We start from the raw sequence: 18,481 nt of genomic DNA on the forward strand, positions 1-18,481 counted from the left end.
AGTTGATTTATAAAACATAGACGTCATTACAATTAACCTTTAAATAATTGTTGTGATCATAAAAGTAATACATGTCAGTTGTAGAAATTTTGGGAAACACCTAAGTAGGCAAAGAAGAAAATGCAGACCCAGTGGTTCCATTGTTGTGTATCTACCCAAAGAATATAAATCATTCTACCATAGACACATGCATGCGTATGTTCATCCCAACGCTGTTTATAATAGCAAAGACATGGAATCAACCTAGGTGTCCATCAAGGTGGAAGGATACAGAAAACATCGTACGTAAACACCATGGAATACTACACAGCTGTAAAAAGAACAAAACCATGTCCTTCATAGCCACATGGATGCAGCTAAAGGCCATTACCTAAGAGAATTAACATAAGAACAGAAAACCAAATATCACATTTTCTCACTCATAAGTGGGAGCTGAACACTGAGTCCACATGGATACAAAAAAGGAAATGGGACACCAGGGCCCACTTCAGGGTGGAGAGTGGGAGGAGGGTGAGGACGACACACCACCTAAGGGGTGCTATGCTCATCACCTGCGTAATGAAAAAATCTGTACATCAAGCCCCTACAACACGCAATTTACCCATGTAACAACATGCACATGTATCCCACTGATCCTAAAATAAAAGCTAGAAGGAAAAAATGCAAAATACTTATGCCACTACCCAGGGAAACCAATGTCTCTAGGTTGGTATATTTTCTTCAAGCCTTCCTCCTATGTATGTTTTTCCTACAAATTTAAAATAATTGTATGCATTACTTAGTCCATGTTGGTTTTGAAATGTAACTTATAGGAGCATGCTTTTATTTTAGTGTTCAGTAAAACAAACTATGAATGACTTTGGTGAGTGAATTTCTAAATTCAAGCAAACTCCTGTCATTACTTTTTATTGTTCTCAAGCACTGTTGCAGTAAATTATTAAAAGATCAACTAAATTTGGATAAATTTGTATATACTTGATGTCTAATCACCAAAATAAGAACATTTTGCCCTAGTGACCCATAAAACTTACCTGGGTTACTGTGAGTTACAATTAATGATGACAGAAAGAAATGTAATACCCAGTGGAAAAATTTTTGAGAGAAAGTAAACTAGAATAGGAGAAGGGAGTTCAGAATTCTGAAGTGTGAATTGCATAGAAATGCTTCAAATCAGTGATTCATTTCTCCCATGAAAAAAAATATGGTGTGAGGTTGAAGACAGTTGATAAGGAAAGTGATTTAACTAAATAGATAAAAGTTTTGTTGTCTGAAAAGTTTCCTTGAGATCTAATACATTTTTTACATTTATTAAATGCAGATTAAGTGCCTGTGACCTCTAGATGGTCACATTCTAAAAATGTGTTGTTTTCTTATGACTTAGAGTTACACTGTTATAGTCTCTTAAAGTTTATAAATATGTAAGTATTGATTCTGGAAAATAAAATTTAGAAAACTCTAACTTTAAAATGTTATAATTGTAAAAGCTTCTAAAACTTACTTTCCTTCCTTCCTTCCTTCCTTCCTTCCTTCCTTCCTTCCTTCCTTCCTTCCTTCCTTCCTTCTTTTTTTTTTTTTTTTTTTTTTTTCTGGAGTCTTGTTCTGTCGCCCAGGTTGGAGTGCAGTGGCATGATCTTGGCTCACTGCAACCTCCACCTCCCAAATTCAAGTGATTCTCATGTCCAAGTGATTCTCCTGCCTCAGCCTCCTGAGTAGCTGAGACTACAGGCGTGTGCCACCATGCCCAGCTACATTTTTGTATTTTTATTAGAGACAGGGTTTCACCATGTTGGCCAGGATTGTCTCGATCTCCTGACCACGTGATCTGCCCCCTCAGCCTCCCAAAGTGTGAGTCACCGCACCTGGCCAGCTTCTAAAATTTTTAAATTATGCTTTCCTAAATTTTCCTAAATTAAATTTCCAAAATCGATATTTACAAATTTGTAAACTTTAGAAGACTATAACAACGTAACTCTGTCATAAGAAAAGAAAGCAGAGCATATTTAGAGTGTTTCGAAAAATAATGCATTCAAACAGCAAAAGCATTCAGAATTAATGAAGAAATGTAACTGGCCACATGCTATGAACAAAACAATAGTGACCAAAATTATTTTGTCATGGATCCACATTTCAGTTGGGAAAATGGGTAATAGACACTATAAATGAGCTAAATATATAGGATCCTAGCAATAAATGCAAGGGAAAAAACAAAACAGGGACATGTTGGTCATATTGTTGCCATTTTGGATGGATAGATAGGAAAGATCTAACCAACAAGGGTGTTTTCCATAATGACTTCAAAGAAGAGAGAGCACAGTGGGGCTGTGAAGGGAGAGTGTTTCAGGCTGAGAGTGAGAAGGGCAAACCATAAACTCCTACAGTGTCAGGGGCGAGTGTGATGTGCTTGAGAAACAGCAAGGAGCCCGTATGGCTGAAGCAGTGTCAGCAAGGAAGGAGAGGTGCTGAGACCAGATCATACAAGCTTTTATGGGCCTAAATGAGGACCATGGCTATGACTCTGCATGGGATGGGAAGAGAGGAGGCGCATGAGCCTGCTCTGTTTTAAAAGGATCACCTACTCTGGCTGTTGTGTTAAGAACTGACTGAACATGCTGCTATAAAGACACATGCACAGATATGTTTATTGCAGCACTATTCACAATAGCAAAGACTTGGAATCAACCCAGATGTCCATCAGTGACAGACTGGATTGAGAAAATGTGGCACATATACACCATGGAATACTATGCAACCATAAGAAAGGATGAGTTTGTGTCCTTTGTAGGGACATGGATGCAGTTGGAAACCATCATTCTCAGCAAACTCGCAAGAACAGAAAACCAAACACCGTATGTTCTCACTCATAGGTGGGAATTGAACAATGAGATCACTTGGACACAGGAAGGGGAACGTCACACACCAGGTCCTATTGTGGGGAGGGGGTAGGGGGGAGGGGTAGTATTAGGAGATATACCTACTGTAATTGACGAGTTAATGGGTGCAGCACACCAACATGGCACATGGATACATATGTAACAAACCTGCACGTTGTGCACATGTACCCTAGAACTTAAAAGAACTGACTGAAAAGGACAGGGGCGAACCTGAGAGTTTGTTTAGGAGTAACTTCTAATAGGACAGGTTTGGAGTTGACTTTACCTCCTTTATTAGAATTGCAGCAAAATAACAAAATATAACACATCTCTTTTTAAAAGGGATCTTTTAGTTTACATTATCTTCTTGTTAAAGTAAATAGGAGCCTCAGAAAATGATACAATTTTAATAAACAATGTTACAGAGTATATGAAAATGAATTCGTCAGTTTGAGAATATAGTCTTTGAAAATATTAATGTGATAATTACTTTTCCAGTAATCTAGGCAATCAGTGATGTGGCTCAGACAACAGGGGTAGAATTGTAGTGCAATTAGACCTCCTAATAAATGTGTTGTGTGAGATAAAGTGAAGGCTTTAGAATGACTCTAAGCATTTTTAGCTTAAACTACCAGTGTGATGGAGATGGCATCAAATGAGATAAGGCTGAAGAAGACACAAACCTAAAGCAGGAAAGATCGCATCAGTTCTGGAGATACTAAGTTTAAAGTGCCTCTTAGCCATCTTAATGGAGCTGTTGGGTTTGTGGTTGGACATTGGAGTCTGGAATTCAGATCTCTAGATGAAAGAAAGAATTTGGAGAATATTAGCATATATGTGATATTGAAAGTATTGATACTGGATGAAGTCACTACTTATATGCAGAAGGAAAGAAATTTGGGACCAAGCCATGGAGATGAAGAAGAGGAGGCTCCAGAAAGGAGATGAGAAGGAGCAAGCAGTAAGGAAGGTGGAAAAGTTAAGAGGACAAAATGTCCTGGGAGCCAAGTGAAAAGTTTGAGGAAGAGGGAAGAATGATAGACTAGCAAATACTGCTGAGGGGTCAGTTAAATGGGAAATGTGAATGGGTATTGGACTTAGTAACTTGGAGGTCATTGACTTTCTCTTGGAGGACAGTTTCAGTGGACTAGTAGAATCAAAAGTCTGATTGGTGTGAGTTATTTAATAATTCATTTATTACATGTAATGAATTAATGCCTAACACATAATAGAAACACAATAGAGCCTTTGTTTCTTTGTATGGTAGAACATATTACAACTTCATATTTTTAAAAAAAAACACTGCTAAGTAAAAACAAAATGCATACTTCAACCACTGCTAAATAAAAGAGCATACGCACTTCAGTAGAGAAGCTATTGAAACAATCAATACAGAGCAATAAATTGCTATGATTTTCAAGCATTTTCAATTTCGACTTTCCTTGTGACCTTGTTTTTATTGAACAGAGAGCATAAATGTTGCAAATAATTGTTCTAAAATAACCAAATCTTGTGGTCATCATTTTTGAGCTTTTAACAAGAAAGTAACAGTGAACAAAAGACTAGAATGCTGTCCCTTGAAAATTACAGCATTTAACAGCCAGTGGTTTGGTTTGATTCACATGTCTGAATTGGTTAGTCTGTTTATGTTAATAACTGTCATTTCCTTGTGTTTTCTTTTCTGTAAGATATATAATGTATTTATCTATTATGGCGACAAGGAGAAGAAGACACTTTTGTTCACAGATTGATTTCCATACCTGAGTTGGAATGTCAGTTGTGGTTCAAAATTAAGCATAATTTTTCACACTGTTAAATTGTTATGTGCAAAAGAGAAGAAACTAACAACAAAAGGTTCAATGGGAATAAACTTCTAATAGGACAGGTTTGGAGTTGACTTTACCTCCTTTATTAGAATTGCAGCAAAATAACCAAACATAACATATCTCTTTTTAAAAGGGATCTTTTAGTTTACATTATCTTCTTGTTAAAGTAAATAGGAGCCTCAGAAAATGATACAATTTTAATAAACACCATGTTACAGAGCATATGAAAATGAATTCATCAGTTTCAGAATACAGTCTTTGAAAATATTAATGTGATAACTAGCGTATATATTATGAAGACATTGTTGTTTTATTATTTACTGTGTTAGCACTTAATTTGATATATCATATCTGGCCTTGAGGCTTATTTATTTGCTTTGTTAGGAAAGAATTATTCAGGAGATGCAAGTATCAAGCAATTTTATTTTTGTCACCTTTATTTCAGTAATGTTGGTTCATCCCTTACTTATAGCTGGAGACGGCCATTGATTTTATGGTCATTTTTAAAGAATACAACTTCTGTGGTCACTTTATGTCATAAACCAACCTCAAATTAAAGTGTCCAATCCCATATTACAATTAAAACTCTCAACTTAAGTCAGGAGTTGTCGAATTTTTGTGCCATACTTCCCAGTGACCCTTGGGTGTAGCCCATGGATTGCCTTTCAAAATAATTTTTAAAATGTAATAACAAATGGGGCATAGAAAACAAATTATGCTGAAATATAGTCATCATAATATTAAAAGTCAATATTGCACTCTTCCAAATGGTCCTTTATGCTCACTCAGCTTTTGGGAATTTGGGGACACTCCAGATTCCCTCAGCTAAGCTGTGCTTGCTCCATGAGGCACCACCTAAAATAGAACCAGAAATGACCACAGCTTCATGGGTAAACCAGCCCATCTCTTGCCATTTACTTTGTGCCTGCAAGAATCAAATCCAGTTTATTATATGTCCATCAGACTACTCAGGATATGTAGCTTCTGAGGGTGGTCTCTACAGCCTTTCTCTGCCATAAAATTGGGAGGTACTCACATCCACCCTGACACCACCATCTACACACAGTGGAAAGGGGAAGTGGACTCCTAACACACTAAGAGTGCTCTTTAATAATTGTTCAACTCTTTGTCTCATTTTGTCTTTTATTTCTGACCTACTGAGCCCTCAGTCTTGAGGTAGAGTTCAAAAGTCATCTGAGAAGTTTTAGGGCAACTATTTTCCAATCTACATATGTAATCTCACTTTGGGATATGATTTATAGTATTTTCATACTTCTGTCAAAGCTGAGATAGTAAAAATCCTGTGTTAGTGTTATGATGCAATGGATGAAGAAGACCTGAAATTATTGGCCAACAATCCTGACTGAACCTAGGAGGTATTTGAATGGTCCTCAAGATTAGTTTTCATTTCTTCCTAACATAGTTTTTATTAAAATATAGCATTAGCCTCAGTATAATCTTCGAGCTTCAGAGTGGCAGGAGTCACAGAGCTTCAATAAGAACAGATTCAGTGGGAATGTATAATAATATTTAACATTTTACATACAGATTAGTAAAAAATCAGATGCACAAATAAAAGGGTAAGATATTTAAAAACGTCAGATATTTTCCAAGTTATACATGTGGAAAAAACTTAAGCCTCTGGCAAAGACCATTACAATGTAAAAATATGATGAAAAAACACAGAAATGTTATCTTTGATTATGTCAGAAATTGTAATTGATGTTTTGCATTAAAGAGTAAGCAAAATTAAGAGGCAACAGGTAATTTTCTGAGAGTAATATTTGCAACAGGTTTCCCAAAATTTCAAAATATGCGGAGTTCGTAGAAATTAACAACAACAACAACAAAAAAACACCTCTCACTGGGAAATAAGCAATAATAAGAATCAATTCACGAAAGAAAAATATCCAACTAGCCTATGTATATGACAAGAGGACCACTGTTGGGAGTTAAGTAAATGCAAATTATTTGAAATCATTTTAGAAATAAATAATAATGAAGACCAGAAAAGCTAAGGGTCTGTGCAAATGGATTCTTTCATACACTGCTGGACTGTGGGTAAATTGGTACATTCTAGAACTCTGCATGGCAACATGCCACAGGAACTTGAAAAAATGCTCATTATTTTAGAATCAGGATATATCAGAAGGAAATCACTATGAACATATATAATAATCACCAACAAAATAGTTTTTAAAAGCAATATAAAAACGGTAATTACATAAATATCCAACAATTAGGAATTAGCCCAGTCAATGAAATGTGTCTGTATAATTGTATACTATGCTTTCCTAAAAATCTAGGATTTAGAAGCCCAACAGCACCATGATAAAGAGGCCAGATAGACCCAGCTCGGTGCTCATCCTGGAAGTCTCCATCACTTCCAAGCTGTGACTTGTGCTGGCTTCTTAAACTCTGAGTTATCATCTTCTCATCTTTTAAGCTGGAATAATAAGAGGGTCACATTATAAGATAACCAGGCCCAAGGAGGCTGTGCATGTAAATCACTCAGCTTATTGTCTAGTTCATACACAGTGAGCTCTCCATCCAAGTTAGCCTTTAAGTGATCCAAACATTCCACAGCATGGAAAATATTAACTATATTTGAATAAAATAAATTGCTAGGTACACAGTGATTCTAATTTTATTTAATTTAGTATTTAGTATTTAGTATTATTTTAGTATTTAGTATTTATTTTAAATACTATTTAGTATTTAGTATTATTTAAATACTTAGTATTATTTTAAATTGACAAATAATACTCATATGCATTTATGGGGTACAATGTGGTGTTTTGATATATGTATACAGTGTGAAATTGTTAAATCACACTAAGTTAACCTATCTACCACTTTTCTTATCATTTTTTGTTGAGACATTTGAAATGTATTCTTAGTTATTTTAAAATGTATAATACATTTTTTATTGACAATAGTCATCCTGCTTTGCAGTGGATCTCAAAACATATTTCTCCTGTCTAGTTGAAACTTTGCACCCTTTGACCAACCACTCTTCATTTTCTCTCTTCCCCTCCCCCAGTCCCTGGCAACCATCATTCTTCTCTGTACTTTTATGAGTTTTACTGATTTAGATTTCATGTAGAAGCGAGGTCATGCAGTGTTTGTCTTTCTGTGCCTGACTTATTTCACTTAACCTAATGGCCTTCAGTTTCATCCACATTGTTTCAAATGACAGGGTTTCTTTCTTTTTGAAGGGTGAATAGTGTTCCATTATGTATATATACTACATTTTTATGTATTTACCACTTGATGAACACTGAACTTGGCTGTTACGAATAGTGCTGCAGTGAGCGTGGGAGTATGAATATCCCTATGACATAGTGACTTCCATTCGTTATACATCCCGGAGTGGGGTTTCTGGATCATAAGGTAGCTGTATTTTTAGTTTTTTGAGGAACATCTATACCATTTTCCATAATGGCTGTACTAACTTACATTTCTACCAGTAACACGCAGATATTCCCCTTTCTCTGCGTCCTTGCCAACACTTACTTGTCATCTTTTAAAACAGCCATCCTAACAGGTATGTGGTGATATTTCATTGTGGTTTTAATTTGCAGCTCCCTAATGTTGGGTAATGCTGAGCATTTTTGCGTCAGCCCATTAGCCAGTTGTATATCTTCTTTCAACAAGTGTCTGTTCAAGTCCTTGGGCCATTTTTAAATTGGGTTATTTGTTTTCTTGTTATTCAGTTGTTTGAGGGTCCTGCTTTTTTTTTTTTTTTGAGACGGAGTCTTGCTCTGTCGCCCAGGCTGGAGTGCAGTGGCCGGATCTCAGCTCACTGCAAGCTCCGCCTCCCGGGTTTACACCATTCTCCTGCCTCAGCCACCCAAGTAGCTGGGACTACAGGCGCCGCCACCACGCCCGGCTAATTTTTTTTTGTATTTTTTAGTAGAGACGGGGTTTCACCGTGTTAGCCAGGATGGTCTCGATCTCCTGACCTCATGATCCACCCGTCTCGGCCTCCCAAAGTGCTGGGATTACAGGCTTGAGCCACCGCGCCCGGCCGGGTCCTGCTTTTATAAAGGGAGTTGCATCGTCAAATAGAAAGAAATCACCAGAATCCGAAAAGCGAAGCATTTATCCAGAAAGTCCAGTTGTCAGTATCTTTAATGTCTTTTTACATTTTACATATTTTAAACTCTGAAAAATAAATACAAAGTAATTTAAAGTTAGGAAAACCTTTCTGGATTTTACTCAAATACATGCTTGAAAGGGCCCAAGTGTGTGTTGCTCTTAAAACCCAGGCAGGGCCCTCTTGGTATTTAATCTGTGGACGCTGGCTCTATGCCGCCTTAAACCCTGTCCGGAGCGATTGATTCAGCTGAGAACCAACACTGAAAACAATGATAATGCTACTTATTTTAATTTCTATAAATATTGGGTTGAGGTACTATTTTTCAAATATCAGAACTGTCTTTTATTTGGGAAAATAAATGGAAAATCTCAAACCTCAGAAATCATTGGTATAGCATGTTTTCTAGCGATTAACACTATCAGTAAATGAACAGGCTGTCAAAGACTGAGATGCTGTAATAGGAAATGGGCACAGTGCTGGGGGCTTTGACCTGATGCAGTGAAAACTTACCCTTATATGGGATTATAAAAAGAGAAGATGTTCTAATGACCGAATGACCCTGTTGTCTGTCTTTCCCAGGCCTACGTCACACTGGATGTGTGTGTGTTGGGGGGCAGTTTTAGAGGAGATCCCTTCTAGAGTAGACTCAGTCTCCCAAATGTGGAGCCTGCGATTCTCCTGTGCTTTCATAGCTGAAAAACACTAGGACTTGGGGATGGTTTTGCAAAGCACACCAGGAGGCAATATGCCACATTTACCAAACAAGACTGTGCCTGCACTGATGGAGAGCCATGGGAAAGCTGAGGCAAGCATATAGATACTGTGTATCATCCAGAGACTAAATGTTAATATAAAATTAGTATGTGGAAGGGTGAGGGACATAGAAGTGGTTTACAGAAAGAAGAAAAAAATTATATTAACATACAAAAATGATGGTGTGAATGCAAGATGTATTAGGAGCCTCAGTATGGTAGTGTTATCCTCGTGGCTTGACTTCACTGTGTGACTGCGTGTCCACTCTTCTGTGCTATTTCAAGTCTGAGTGCTGGAGGCTGCAGAGCATGGCCTCAGATCTCAGTGACCATGCTTCTTCCTTGGGTCAGTTACCTAAACGCTAAACCACTGCTTCTCTGTCTGCAAAATAAGGGCAACAATCATATCACAGATGGTAAAGATTAGAAGAAATAACTCACAGCTTTTATACCTAATGTTTTAGAAGCCTCTCCAACCACCTGTCCTGCTTTGTAGCTACATAGGTGGTTTCCACATTGTAATTTTTGTGGGAACTGTGTTTGCAAATACGCTGCTGCTGGTTCACGGCAGAAATGATCACCATCTCCGTGTTTCTCACAAGACCCTTAAAGTAGCAGGAGAGGAAGGTTCTGAGACACAGTAGTGATCAACACTGTTACGTTTGGGCACCTGGTATCCTCCAGTCATAGTCAGGACAAGTAGTAGGCGCATCAGTTCCGTTTCATAAATAGGTATTTTTGGTGTTTTGTTTTTGTTTGTTTTTGTTTTTTTTTCAAATCTTTTAACTCTAGGTCTAACCTGTTCTTAGTGATGAGAAACTATATCCCATGGGGGCTAGCTGTTTGCTTATGGATTCAGAATTTGATTGCCAGTAGACTGAAGACAATGCTCTTAACTCCTGCTATTGTATTATGATAATTGAAAAGTTGGTTATCTCGTGTGATTAAGTAGAGGTATTCAATTAGGGTTTTCCTTTGTTTGTTTATTTTGGTTTTGGGATTACCTAGAAGTAAACTTGCCAGTGTCCACAAAGGTTACTGGTAGTAAAACTTTGGATAGAGTCTCTAGTGAGTTAGCTAGGACTTCTAGTCTTCCTTCCCAGCTGTGCTTGTGATGACTGGCCCAGGGTTGGACTAAGTTCTAAATGGTAAGAGCCAATTTTTGCTTTACCGAAAGCAAATCTAATCTTGCAGGGATTGGCCCTGTGAACTTGGGATCATTAGTATCAATTGCTAACCAGAAAATGTATTCATTCTTGATTCCATTTGTAGACTCCGCTTTAGATGCTAAAAATTAGTTTCTTCTGAGATTCAGATTATTGCATATAGCACAGAGTAACTGCCAATCATTTATTGATTATTCAAATAATGTAGAATCAATTTAGAAGCAGATGAATAGATTAATTCTCTAGGATAGCAAGTATATAAAATTATATTTTCTAAAATACTTGTGGATATATCATTTTTGGGACTGTTTCCTAGAATATTAATAGGATTAATTCTATATGTAGCAAGCCTGGGAAAATCTATGTGAAACAGTGTCTTAATTTAGATGAATATATTTATTCTAATGTAGTTGAGTTACAAGAAATAAACATATATTTACACTCTGTAGATTGAAGAGCCTGATTAGGTCCAAAGGCATAAAAATAAATGTTTTTGTTAAATTTTATCAAAATGTACACATTTAATAAGCCTTTTTGACTTTAATTTTGTCTTTGTAATAAAAACACAATGGAACAGAGCTACAAAATTCCATGCTATCAAACCTAGAAGATGGCATTGATTTTACTACTTTTAAGGTTTTTTTCTTTCTTTTCTGATAGTTTTCTTCTTCCTAATTTTTATGTTTATAAAATAAGTCATGTAGTTGCTTAGTTACCTCATTAGAGTGTGATGAGAGTTTATATAGAAATAAAGGCTACTACCTTAGAAACAGGAATTCCCTCACCTGAAAAATGTAAAAAATTCTCCAAACTATTATTCCAAAGGCCTTATTTCTAAACTTAAGATTCCATTAAAAAACTAATCTGGGGCCAGATGTGGTGGCTCATGCCTGTAACCCCAGCACTTTGGGAGGCCAAGTCAGTTGGATTACTTGACCCCAGGAGTTCAAGACTAGTCTGGGTAACACACAACATGGTTAAAACAAGTCTCTACCAAACAAACAAACAAACAAAAATTAGCTGGGTTTAGTGGCACGCACCTGTATTCCCAGCTACTTAGTAGGGTGAGGTGGAAGGATCACTTGAGCCCTGGAGATTAAGGCTGCAGTAAGACATGATTGCACCACTGCACTCCAGCCCAGGTGACAGAGAGAGACCCTGTCTCAAAAATATAATTACAAAAGAAACTAAAACTGGGAGAATGTTACAATGGTAACTACACAATCATTTTTAAGCCACCACCAGGATTAGTTGATCCTTTTTAGTGTTCCTGTGCCTTTTACACATACAGAAGCATCACAATGATCACATTTCCTGTTTTTAGTTATTCTTTGGATGACTTTCTATAGCACCGAGTTCAATGCCTGGAATATAGAGCTAATCAGCAAATATTTTACCTTTGGGCAAGAAATGGTAAGCTTTTCAATGATTATATTCTGTATTTTAAAATATTCAGATTGCATTGAAATGGAACTCTCGGAGGGGGATGGGAATTAACTTGAAAAAGTGCACACTATCAGAGTCAGAAGGAAAATGAATACCCATAGGCATCCTTTCAAAGACTGATAATTACACCCACTTATACCAAATAAATAAAATTACATGTATGTTCTTTTGTTTTTATGGTCTCTGTATTTTAGATCCAACATTTAATTAAGTAGCTCTCTTTAGAGTGAACTGCATGAATACCACTACTTTTTAAAAAATGGATAATAAGATGTCTCTTCACTGCAGTTACATATGGCGTGTGCGAGTGGCTACAAGGAGGTGGTGTCTCTTATCCTGGAACATGGTGGAGACCTCAACATAGTAGATGATCAGTACTGGACCCCCCTCCATTTGGCAGCCAAATATGGCCAGGTAGAGTGATTTTCTGAATTCTTTTAAAAATAATTTTGTATAATTAGTGAATAATTTCATATTCAATTTTGATTTGATTTTAAATTATGTACTAATCATTATTGTAATTTGACTTTTAATAGTATCTTCCTACTGAACAAATAATTTTATGGTTAAAGGAAAATGCTTATATAAGAGCACACAAAAACATGTTCCTTGTGTATCTGAATATTGTAGTGAAATCATTGAAGAAATAATCAAAATCTGTAAACATTTGTCATAATATGGAGTTAAAATGTTTTTCATATTATATAGACTTCATAAGCTTACAGTTTCATGAATCTGTAATAATTATGTGTTTTCTACAGCTAATATTTTATTCATGGCAATAGTAGGAAAAGTAACTTAGTTTTACACATATATGGAGATTTAAGTTAATGTGTTCATTTCAGAACGTTACTTTGGGGTAACAATCACATCTAGTAAATTTGTAGTAAGTTAGATCTGTAAGAGACTAACCATTATGTAAAATAATCTATCATACACTTCAGCAGTGTAACTGTCAAAAGAATTGAAAGTGATTGCATTTCATGTATTTTAGAAAAAAAACATATTGCATGGGGAAGTTCTTTCAAACAAAAAAGAACATTGTTTTGACAGCACCTTCTGTAAAAAAAGATCCGTTTATTCAATACATATATTTAAGGGTCTACTAAATATCCCTGAATCATGCTTCTACGGTGATTCAGTCTCTTTATTTGTTGCTGGTCTGTTCCAGCTTTTTATTTCTCCTTGACTGAGTCTTGATGGGTTGTATGTTTTTAGGAATGTATCAGTTTCTTCGAGGCTCTCCCATTGGTTCAATATATTTGCTCATAATATTCCATCGTGATGCTTTTAAATTTCTGAGCCGTCCGTGGCGCCGTCTCCTCTACCAGTTATTTTTGAGTTGCTCGCTGTTCTGCGGTTATTGTCATAATTAACGTGGAGGAGCAGGAAGAAAAATCTAAGTTGGTGAATTTTAAAACAGCTGTTTCTTCTTCTAAAAATACTAATTTCTGGCCGGGCACGGTGGCTCATGCCTGTAATCCCAGCACTTTGGGAGGCCGAGACGGGTGGATCACGAGGTCAGGAGATCGAGACCATCCTGGCTAACACGGCGAAACCCCGTCCCTACTAAAAATACAAAAAGTTAGCCGGGCGTGGTGGCGGGCGCCTGTAGTCCCAGCTAGTCGGGAGGCTGAGGCAGGAGAATGGTGGGAACCTGGGAGGCAGAGCTTGCAGTGAGCTGAGATCCGGCCACCGCACTCCAGCCTGGGCGATAGAAAGAGACTCCGTCTCAAAAAAAAAATAAAAATAAAAATACTAATTTCTTAAAGTCTTGTAAAGCTTGGTAAAGAATGATACAAGAACATTAATGTATCATTATTTTCACATGAAACCTGCCTGAAAAGCAGGGAAACGAGTATACGTTTCTGCAATTGCTCCATTATAAAGTATCTACTGCAGTCTTTGGCTCTACATGTTGAGCGCGCCTAAAGGTAATCAATGTTTCCTGACTCATAAGGAGAATCTAGATACTTATTTTCTACTTCCTGGAAGCTGTAATGACCAAGGCATAAAGAATTAGATTCTGATTAGAATCCGAAATTCTGATTAGAATCAGAAATTTTATCCCTCAAGCAATCAGATGAAGCTACTGACCTTTTTCTCAGAAATGCATAGACACAAAAAGTATCCCTATCATTTCAGAGGTTGAATCCTCTATGAAAACTAGGCATAGACCTTCCAGAGGCCCCTAAGAAATCCTGCTCTGCAGAAATAGAACCTTCTTTTTTTTTTTTAATGAAGGAGTCTTACTCTTTCGCCCAGGCTGTAGTGCAGTGGTGCAATCTCAGCTCACTGCAACCTCTGCCTCCTGAGTTCAAGCAGTTCTTGTGCCTCAGCCTCCCAAGTAGCTGAGACTACAGGCACTCACCACCACACCCGGCTAATTTTTTTCTATTTTTAGTGGAAACAGCGTTTTGGCATGTTGGCCAGGCTGGTCTCGAACTCCTGACCTCAGGTGATCTACCTGCCTTGGCCTCCCAAAGTGTTGCATTCACAGGCGTGAGCCACCGTGCCCTGCCAGAAATGGAAGCTTCTATCCAGGAAATTATGCTTCTAATAAAGCTATACTATGTAGTAAGAATTGAGAGACAAGATCAGCCAGATAAAATTTGTATTATGTGGTAAAAAATCTGGATGGATTTTTAAATGTTTTTTTATATAGTTAGATTTAACAATAAAAAAATCCTTTAATGATTAACATATATGCCACACATGATACATGCCATGCGTCAGTGGTAGAGGGAACATAAGCCCAATCTAATTGCCACTTCTTTCAGAAAGCTTCCTAGAGATTCCTGTCCCTCAAAAGTCATAAGACACAGGAATCACCGAATGATAAGGCAGAGAGAATTAGTGGCTATCAGTGTTACTACCTGCCTTTACCTGTCACATTCCAAACACTTCCCAACCTTTTATTAATCTGTTCTTTCAAATTAGAGAAACACAGTCATGAACTTACATGAGAAATATGATTCAGAAGCCTTCCTTACTTTGTCAGATGCAAAGGAATTAAGATTGTTTTTATTGCCCCCTCTCCAGTGTGCCAGCTAGGTTTCCAACATTCATCATTTATTCATGATAAGTCAATTAAGAAACACTTCCCAACTGCTTCATTGTTTCAAAGCCAGCTACAAAACAGTTGACCCGAAAATGTACACACACCCTAGCTTTCATTTTTTAAAGGTTTCCTATACTTCCTTCTATTTTCTCATGCATTTGATTCTGCTTATTTAAGGGATCGCATTTGGCAGTTTTTGCATTGTTATAAATTCCTGAGACTGGGTAATTTATAAAGAAAGGAGGTTTCATTGGCTCACAGTCTGCAGGCTGTACAAGCATGGCACTGGTATCTGCTGGGCTTCTGGGCGGGCCTCAGGGAGCTTTGAATCATGGCAGAAGGCGAAGCAGGAACAGGCACATCACACGGTGGAAGCAGGAGCAGAAAGAGAGTTGGGGGATGTATGCATCGGGTGGGGACAGATGCCACACACTTAACGAGATCTTATGAGAACTCACTCAGCACTGAGCCATGAGACATCTGCCCCATAACCCAATCGCCCCCCACCAGGTCACACTTCCAACACTGGGGGTTGCGATTCAACTTGAGATTTGGTGTAAACAAACATCCAAACTATAGCAGGCATTATGCCAGCTTTGCTTTGAGGCCTCCATGGCCTTCTCACTGGAATAGAAAGGGCCAGCACTGGGTACCAGCCCCACCACTCACTGACCGTGAACTCAACAAGCCTTGACTGTTCTTTTTCCACAGAGCCCAACCTTGGGGCCACCAATTATTGAGAATGATAAGCATCTATAGAAAGGGGAGACTTTTACTTAGTTCAGCAGATTTTTGCGAATCATGAAGGTGAATGCCTTGTGTGTGTATGAATCATCAGTCAACATGTGTCCTGATCTACTGATGGTGGCTAGATTGGTACAGACAGATATCTTATTCAATGGTTTCCAGAAATCGCCATTTACAATGTGCAGATGAGGCAGGTTTTTAAAACACATTATCTTTATCCTCTGCTTCGCTAGACTTGCCTTTAATTTTCTTACTTCTGATACGTTTTAGTACTAAGGAAAGTGTCTGAAAATCATGTGTCTTTACTACTTTGTTCCATTAAGCCTAGTCAAGTAGTGTCTCCACTCAAATGCGTGCTCCGGAAAAACGGACTTTGAGTTGTCCACTGTGATAGCCCATTGTCCAGCAGAGTGACCAGAAGACAAAGGCAACCAACCCAGAATTAGATGCAAAATTGGAAATACTGAGTATAAATGAGGCTTTTGTTTTAGAATATAAGACATCAAAACCAAGACACTCTTCTTTTACTCAGACTGATAAAACTACTGAGAGATTTATGATAATAGAAGATTTTGAGTAAATTGCATCTCAATTAATTCACCAAGAAAGATAGTATATGACATCTAGAATTATTCTAAAAAATTGTTCTTCTGCAAAGATATCATTTAGTATGCACTTTAGAAATTATATTTTAGAAACAGGTTTATGTGAATATCAATTTATATGCATGGAAGATTTATAACTCTCTCTGAAGAAATTTGCTGTAAATATATATTGTATCTGTGTTCAGGGCAAAAAGCTTTAGAAATGTGAACATTTTAGAGAGACTAATGGCATTTTTAGAGACATTCACAGTAATTTCACTCTTATAAAGACCTTATAAATGTAACTACCTTTATGAAGAAGGAGGTAGCTCACAATCTGTAACTGTAGTTATTATTTACATTTCTAGTGGGATGGTATGCATATTTTAAAACTGCCTTTTATAAATATATTAACTTTTGCAGTGGAAAACAAAAGAGATGCTTGTTCTTGTCAAAAACTGGGAACTGAATAAATTATGTGAGCAATAAGTCTTTTGGTTTTACAACTCTTTCATGAGTTGTACGTGAAGTAAAATTTCACTCTAGTCTTGTATATATTTACTGTATTTAGTATTTACAACAGAATTGGCAATACTACACCCAAAGATAAGAAAATATTTGTACAAATGCTGGAATCTAAATATTTTTGTTTCCCAAAGTATTTTGTATGGCATAACTCACACATCTTAATGTTTAAAAAGCCATTTTTATTCTCAAATACAATTTTTACCCAAGTATATAAAAATTAAGATATATTCAGAGCTCGAATTATTTTGCATGTTTATTTCTTCTTTGCTTTGAAGAAAACAGTCTGATTATGCCCCTACCCCTCTGGCCATGCAGTATTGACACGCTTCATGTGCCATCCTAGGCTCTAGTTGATGTTTGCCATGTCTTTGAGAAATATTCTCATGCCCTCAGCTTCAAGTGCTCTCTACATGCTCATGGCTGCCCAAGCCTCCTCTCTGTTCCTCTCCCAAATTCTGCATCCGTGTATACCCAGCGGCTGTCTCTTTCTTTCTGTCCTCTAACACCACTTGTTAAAAAAAAAAAAAAAAAAAAGCCATCATCTTCTCTTTCCCATCCCTGTCTGTGGCTCTTCTGTTTCGTCATCTATTCATCACAAAACTAGTCCTTTGCCATTTTCTTACTTCTCCCTCCTCTCTCATGCCTAACAGAACACTGAGCCTACAAACTTCTACCCAGCGGCTTGTGTTGAGATATTTAAGCCATAATCGTCACCGGTCAATCTGTGCCTCCTCACTGCCTCTCTCCTCGCCCAGAACACTAGCATCTCTACATCTGGGTTAACCCATCAGCTTCTAGCAGGTTTTTATCACCCTCCCCCACTCTTCTCTCAATGACGAGGCTACAGTAATCATTCCACAGGCAGACGTAATCACACTGTGTCAACACAGTATCCTTTCCATTGCGGTTGAAATAAAATACTTATTCCTTAGCACTATTTATAAGTCCCCATGTGTCAGAGGCCCTGCTTAAGTCTCGCATTTTATTTCTTCTGCCTCGCCCCATCATATTTGAGGGTAAAGCTATACTGAATGTATCTCCATTTCTAGAATGCACCACCACATATAGCCTATTTTTGCTCTTCCTGAAATTGTTAAATTTTACCTTGCACAGCTACGTTGAGATGTCACTTCACTGGCCGTCTTTCCTAATGCTAGGAATTTGCATATGACGGTTCCTCTCCTGTCCCTGTACAAGCACCCTGCATATCCCATATCACAAACACAGCCTTACCAGAACTTGCTGTAGTTGTCAGTTCATTCATCTGTATCACCTTTTAGTCTGTAAGAACTGAGTGCAGGAACATTTGTTTGGCTTATCAAAATATTGTAGTATCTCAGACGGAGCCAACACAGAATACTGGCTAAGTTACTATTTATTTAATGAGAGGATCAATAAA

General features: G+C 37.4%; 1 protein-coding gene across 3 annotated transcripts in view; it reads left to right on the plus strand.

Moving 5' to 3' along the window:
• The window catches only part of MYO16 (myosin XVI), a 702,327-nt gene that overhangs the window by 286,734 nt on the left and 397,112 nt on the right, over nucleotides 1-18,481 (plus strand). For all 3 annotated transcript variants that reach the window (XM_025364355.1, XM_025364354.1, XM_025364353.1), the window contains exon 7: nucleotides 12,451-12,576. In XM_025364355.1, coding sequence (XP_025220140.1) covers nucleotides 12,451-12,576 — 126 coding nt within the window. The remainder of the gene's footprint in view (nucleotides 1-12,450; nucleotides 12,577-18,481) is intronic.

The sequence above is a fragment of the Theropithecus gelada genome, chromosome 17 (assembly GCF_003255815.1).
Source record: "Theropithecus gelada isolate Dixy chromosome 17, Tgel_1.0, whole genome shotgun sequence".
NCBI lineage: Eukaryota > Metazoa > Chordata > Mammalia > Primates > Cercopithecidae > Theropithecus > Theropithecus gelada.